Raw genomic sequence first — 7,561 nt, 5'->3', positions numbered from 1 at the left:
CAATCCAATTTTTTATTTGAAAATTGTTCGAACATGTATTTCCTTTTCGTCCAAGAATATAGTTGGCATATAATAATGTATAGTGTTGATATTTTATAGCCTAATTAAGGACAGGGGCCTTAATTAATGATCGTGTTACTTCCAATGGTCAACATAAAGGGGATTATTATATCTGCACCCTACTTCGTTCCCATCGAAACCAGTTCTGGACACTGGGTATCCTTCTCCCTCGTCGAGTATTTAATTAAGAGTGCTAAACTGGTTAATTGTCTATTGTTCACCGTGCATTATAGGCATATACCGATGTTTGTTTAGCGGCTAAGGGAATAAGGGATGGATATTCATCCATCGCAACCCCAACTATGTTTATGTTAATTAGCTTATAGCCTTTACTATGCGTATGAAACTTGATCTCATTATACCTATACAAAATAAATTTTTTCAACAAGAAGAGATAAAACATAAGTATAGATAACTCATGTAATAACACTTCATCTTCTTAGAATAAATTGTAAAATATTTCAGTGTTCAAGTGTTGTCAAGAAAACAGAGTACCTGGTCAAAGTTTTGAAAAACAAAATGTCTTCACTATAGAACTGATGTGATTAATGTTTGAAAAACTAAACTAAAACATTTAAAAACATTAAACATTATGATAGTTTATGTCAATAAAAAAAACGTAGTTAACTTTGTTTAAATCATGTTCTGTATCTGTTCCTGTCTTATTTTTACTTTTTACTTAATTTTCATTTTACACTCCAATGTATTAAGTGTTTACAAAACATTGTTTTATTTTTAAGTCTAGCATAATATAGGTACCTAGTTTAGGTACCTAAGTAAAGATGTATTATTGAATAAAATGTACCTTATTTTGTATTGATGTTTAAATTACCAATTCCAGAACTATAAGTTATATTATATCCTCACGAGTCACGATAGAATGACGTCATTGACTATAGATTTACTTCCATTAGATTATGTATACCTGTACATACTGCGTCCTCTATACTATTTACTTATTATAGATTATATATATAATAGTTATTACTCAAATCATTCGTATAGTCACATTTCTGCAGTGTAAAATAACATACGTTTACTGATTCAAAATTTATCATAATTTATTTTTAAACCGTTTTTTAAGAGACTTCTACAATGAGTACAATGTAATACACATTACATACCTTCGTCATGTTGATTCCATTGTATAATAATTATATACATATATACGCAGATAAAATGTAACTGTACAGTTTTTACTTTTTGACGTTTCAAATTTACGTTCTTGCAGATGTGACGAACGACAATTTTCCATCACGTTCGTATAATGTCATAACGCAATAGTAAATAGTGTATAATAACTAATAACTAATAAATAATAACTAAAAAACGTCTACAATCTTCGACGGACGACGGTTTTAACGGATAATTTTCACACAACCACCTCGTCACCAACCATCGGCAACCGTAATGTTCTGATTTGCATTAATTGAACCGGCCAATAATTATTATTGACATGATGGCTCATTTTTGAGCGTATGGTTTCGTATGTAATAGTTGAAATGCCAAATGGTCGCTATCATCTACGCACTATTTTTAATAGAAGGGGGCTGCAGATCGAGAGGAGTCTCGGCGTTTACCAAATAAAAATCTAAAATAAAACTAAACTAAATAGTCAATAATTTGGACTGCATTACTGCTGCAGCATTTCAATATACTGTTGCATACAATGCATTATTATGTGTTGTGATTTGTAAGTAAAACGTACCATAATACGTCATATAGCAATCTATGATATTTTGTATATTATATATACTACCTATAAAATATATATATATATATATATATATTGATTTTTGTCATTTGATACCAATGAGATATATTGGTCACTGGTACCACAGCAGCAGTTTTACGCGCTGCAGACCGTACGACCACAACGACTGCAGTTTTTGAAAACCGCAAACGCGGAAAAAGGCGCGGGCCCTGTACACTCCGCGAGCCCCATAGGAACACTACCGTGGAACAAATATAATAACAATGCGTTTCAGTTTTACGAATGACGGCGGCGATATAGTATAATATACGTATTGTACAGTATAATAATAATTGCAACAATCACAATAATATTATAATAGTCGTGTGCAGGCCGCGAGACACGCGGAAATCCGACACGTCGCTGATAATCGGAACGGATTTCGCTACGATCGATTTCGGCGATTTCTCGTACCTACCTCGTCAGTGCAGTGCACGCGAATGCCAATACGAGTACGATACATATACATATTATATACGTAATAATAACCATATCGGACTCGCCGAGCACAAGCGGATAACATAGCGAATAAGACCGTCGCGAAAACATGACGTTCCCGGCCTGGCCGATATGCACTCATCGCTATTTTTGTCTGCTCTTGATATCGGTGAGTATTTTAATAATAACAATCGTAAAATCAGTGATGTATTGCTGTAAAACATTCGAGGGTATACTTTAATATTTAAGTGGGATCGGCTTAGGGGTATGTGATGATAGTAAAAATCGATTATCGCTCAGTAAAAAAAAAAAATTTCTTGCATTCCTCATAATATTATCAGCATCAGATACAATTAGTAGGTAGGTACTTACTTAATACTTATGAAGGTGGAATTTTGTAGTTTTGTCGATATTCATTGTATAGTACTTGTTCAAACAAAAAATCATGAAAACTCAATGAAAGACATGAAAGGAAGGAAGCCACACATTGAAGACACTTTCTATTTTTGGAAACTTAAATTTAGAAAATTAATCATATTTATAAATATATTTTCATAATATGGTATAGGTATCCACAAACGGGATGAGGTGGATAAATGATTATCGGTTCTCAAAATATTTTTTGATTATCTCCTGATATCTACTAAATATACTATCTGAGAATTTAAAATTACAAATAATTAAAGAATATTTTGTTTTCAATTTTTCATCACTGAAAATTATAATGTATACACGCGAGATCATTATTTGGTCTAATACCTGCGTATCTTCGTACATTTAGAATAGGGGTCGACATCCCGCGGCCATATGTAAAATCACAAACTAATATAGTATGGGATAGATGTAGTAAAATAGTATAGTTTATAGGAAGTGTCATCAATGGGTGGCTCTTTTCATCAAAATAATGTTACCTGACATATTTGTTGCTTTTAGCCTATATTCTTTTTGTGTCTAATGATACAGATTGTATATTAATATAATAATATATTGCTTGTTAAAAAAAAAAATAGTACCTATGGACTGCGGATTAAAATGTTGTTTGTTTGTTAATATACGTTGTTAAAATAATAAACCTAAAAGTTATGAACTTAAATAAACTAAATTTGATATTACTATACATTTTTGTTTAAAGTAAAATAAGATAGATTATAAAAATTAGTACATTTAAATTTGGGCTCGTTAAATATTTGTATTGATTTTTTGACCCTCAATGGCTTGACATTTAAAAGATTGCCGATTCGAGTGAAATACCTATATTTTTAAAATACATGTATTGTATTTTATATAATATCAATATGTTGATTAATACGTGGTGGTGATCCTAATCTTAGAATTTTGAACTAGATACCTACCTACATCAAAATGTTCAAAAAAATTATCTTCTAAATAATTTAGAGTAAAAAGGGGCTTTTAATTTTAAAAACAAAAATTTGTATCACCACAAGACACTTCTCAAGTAGGTAGTACAAAAAAAAATTCCAGAATTTGAATAAATTCATTATTAAATGAAAAGTAGGGATGAGCATGCGCGGTGAATCACTCTGCAGTATATTATACCGTAAACACGTTGTGCATTATATAGTAAGGAATCTATAGTAAATTGTTTTAAATTGTTTTTTTTTTGTTTGCAGACGTGCTACTATTATGGCGTCACTACAGCCATTACAGTGGTCGATCACGTGTCCAAGGATCGATATGTACCCGGAGGTAAACGCTGCAGCGACCAACGACAATAATAATATTATATTATACTAATCAATATCGAATTATCATAACTGTGCATAACATGGTAAAATGTATTATTGTTAACAGCTGAAAACGATAGGGACACCGTTGACGACATGCGCTTGGGAGAGAAAGTGGAAGACGAGGACGCGGAAAACAAACATTTCATGTAAGCAGCCGTACTGGTTCATAATTTCATATATAATATAGGTATACCTATTTATTTCGAATTAACATGTCGGAAGTCCCACGATACGAAATGGCGTATTGGTGCAGTTATTGCTATAATATAAAAGTGAAACAGAGGCTGAGGAAATGCAAACCCCCTTTAGCTTACATAAGACGACTATTATATCTACGTAACAATCCGCAAACGCCAAAATAATGTTATAATACTTTATTTTCATGCTAGGATCTCGGGTATATTTGCATGGCTCCACTATAATTTGTTCAGTCAATTGTTAGTGTTATTGAAAAGATAGATGTCATATATTATATAATTTGAAGTTTTATAATAAGTAAACGATAGCTTTACAAAAAAATTAGTGTAAAATCTATCACCGTATGTGTGTCAATAGACAACATAAAATGTAAAATTATACCTAGTAAAATACATTTATTATTGATATTAAGAGTGCCGTTCAATCGATTATTTCTTTTAATTTTTCTTGCGTTTTAGGGACGTTTATTCGTTGCAAAGCGGACCTCAACAATTGGAATTTGGACACGTGTTCGAGGATCCAAACGTCTGGGAACAAAGGTACGAGAAAAAGGATTTCGATGCCCAACGGTACCAAGGAAAGGTGAGTTCAGTATTATTGAATAATAAAAAAAGTGCTGATAACCGGATGAGTAACGTAAGATAGGTACTCATAAACTATTAACTTTTTTCAAAATATTTCTTTTACGTAATTTTAATTTATTAAAAAATAAAATTTGCCTATAACAGCTACATTTTTAGCTTTTTTTTATCGTTAAAATGTTGGCAATTTTTACATTTATAATGACACAGTGAATTTTTCATTCATCATTCCAAAGTAGAATATTATTTTGGAGTATGTCTACTTCGATTTAGTATATCTACTTCGATATATAAAAATATAATTTTGGAAGAGTATAGGTTATGAGTTATAAGTTCCTATTTACAAAGTTTATATGAGCGGAGTGGAGTGGTACATGGCCCGACATGGGTACCCTACAAAATGTTGGCTCACTACACCGCTCATCAAACCTTTTAAGTCTTATAATAAAATTTATGACTAATAAGCTATGTCAATACCTGTCAAAAATTGATTCTTATAGCCCAAATAATAAGCAAATTAAATTTGTATAACGTTCACTACCTATCTATGTTGTCATTTAAAAGAGTAAAAACTTAAAAAAATATAACGACAAAAAGTAGAATTTATTTTTCAAAAATCTTTTTTTGTTATGACGTAAAATTATATAAATGAAATATACTCAAAAACGTGTTTTTTGAATTAGTGAGTGTCTTACGTTAAATGTATCATCCCGTATACCTAGCTCGTAAAATGTTCAATATGCGTTGTGATTCAATTTTAACAGGTGAAATGGGGTGACAAAGACGGCAGTTACGGTGAACAGTATTGGGATTTAAACCACGGCGGCGGTGGATCTAACGAAAACGTGAGATTATTAAATAATTAGTTGTTTTTTTCAAATACTGTTAGAAATATAATAACAGGTGTGTTATTTGTTGTATTATTTGTTTAGGAAAAAAACGAACCATACGAAGAACCTACTCCGATAGATTACGGACAGGTAAAATCCATAATAATAAATAAATACAAACATAAGTTTAATTTATGCATTTATCTTAAATCTTAATGTAACACATTAATACATACTATCGGACATATTTTATTTATTTATTTAATTTCACGATTCACAAATTAAAGGATTCGTTATATTATAATTTATAATTATTATTTTAACCTATATCAGAGTTCAGAGGTCACCAATAAATGACGGCCCGTAGACCGACATTATCTGACCCGCATGTCAACAAGAAAATACGTGTTTTTTAATTAATTATTTTTGATGGCGAATTAAATAAGTTTTCAGTAATTTTTATTTTATATTTTTATTTTGTTTTTACTTTCTTTGGATAAACATGTGAATTACATTTTGATGGCCTTAAAAAACTTCTAGAATTCCTTGAGTGGGTAGTGGCTCTCTAAAAATATTAATTAACAATCCCTGTTTATAATATAATAAAACATATCTATTAAATTTAGGAGAGCCGTCAGAGACCCGTGATTTATAAGCCAATGATGATGACACTCCTTAAGAATAAACCCAAGAAACCCGTTAAAGGTGTACGGAACTATCCAAAGCGACTAGTAGAACCACCAGCAGCACCGACAACTATAGGAAGCTCCGCTAAAAAAACCGCTCCTGTTTTAGTTTTCGACATGAAGACTGGAGTGGTCATGGACGAAGCCACAGGGAATAAGTTCATTTTGAAACCGATAAAAGATTAAGAATTGATTAATTCTTAAATATTGTTTAATTGTATACATTTACAATTATAAAAACTTGAAGTACTGAAGTATCTAGATGGGTTATTTAATTACAATACTATAGTAAACGTAATTTTTTTTTCTATTAAAATTATGTTATACCTCAAATATTATAATGTAGTTTTGCTACACCAGTAAATAGTTGACTTTATACACAACTAACTAGCCCTTTTTTTAATGTACCAATAATCGATTTGTTTGATTAAACTTTTAAATTACTATTGTTTTAATCAATTTATTTTAAAGATTCATGCTTCAGAGCTCATTAAACAGATAAAATGTAGACAAGTTTGAGAAAAACAAATATTAGATAAGTAAAGTAAGTAGGAATAATTTTCCGGCAGTAAGTCATATGCAATTAAAATAAAAACGATTTGTAAAAGTTTTCTCTTTTTTAACAATCACTCAAATTTTGAATAACAAAATAAACAAATAACATTGTATTATTAGTTATTTTACATAACGTAAAATGGTGAAAGGTATTTTTTAATTATGAGAAAACCTAATTATTAAATAATTGGTATTGATTTCTAAGTTGAGAACTAAAACAATTTAGAGTAAAATTATTCGTCTTTTAAACAATCACAATAACGATGCTTCTTAAGTAGGTTTGCATAAAAATCAACATATAATATTATAGGCATTATTATTATTATTTCTTAATACAATTTAGAGTATCACTGTATTAAAATACATAATTTGTAGTATAATATATCGTTTATCCACTATATATAATTTATATACTATAATCGTTTCTTCACATTTTATCAATACAAAAATTGAATGAATAGCTACGTTCGATTATTGACTATTATGCAAAATTTGAAAATTTACCAGAAAGAAAATAGGTAAATATACGTTACTTATAAATGTATAGTATACATACATTTATACACATATATGTTTTATGTATATAAATTATATATACATATAATTAATTATAAATGAAAAATTGCTTTTTTTGTCAATTTATATTTTTATAATGCATTATAATAAATTCAGTGGTTTGAGTAAATAGTGACGGCCAGTAGAAAAATAACGT

General features: G+C 29.8%; 1 protein-coding gene across 1 annotated transcript; it reads left to right on the top strand.

Annotated features, from left to right (window-relative positions):
- The first annotated feature begins 1,951 nt into the window (after positions 1 to 1,951).
- Positions 1,952 to 6,972, top strand: LOC100575185. The gene is made up of 7 exons (XM_003240514.4): positions 1,952 to 2,420; positions 3,883 to 3,958; positions 4,064 to 4,145; positions 4,656 to 4,779; positions 5,543 to 5,623; positions 5,711 to 5,758; positions 6,235 to 6,972. Exons 1-7 carry the CDS (start codon positions 2,361 to 2,363, stop codon positions 6,478 to 6,480), a joined length of 717 nt encoding a protein of 238 aa, XP_003240562.1. The 5' UTR covers positions 1,952 to 2,360; the 3' UTR covers positions 6,481 to 6,972.
- Positions 6,973 to 7,561: the final 589 nt, after the last annotated feature.

Source organism: Acyrthosiphon pisum, chromosome A1, assembly GCF_005508785.2.
Source record: "Acyrthosiphon pisum isolate AL4f chromosome A1, pea_aphid_22Mar2018_4r6ur, whole genome shotgun sequence".
NCBI classification, from domain to species: domain Eukaryota; kingdom Metazoa; phylum Arthropoda; class Insecta; order Hemiptera; family Aphididae; genus Acyrthosiphon; species Acyrthosiphon pisum.
This window is presented reverse-complemented; position numbering and strand designations above follow the sequence as displayed.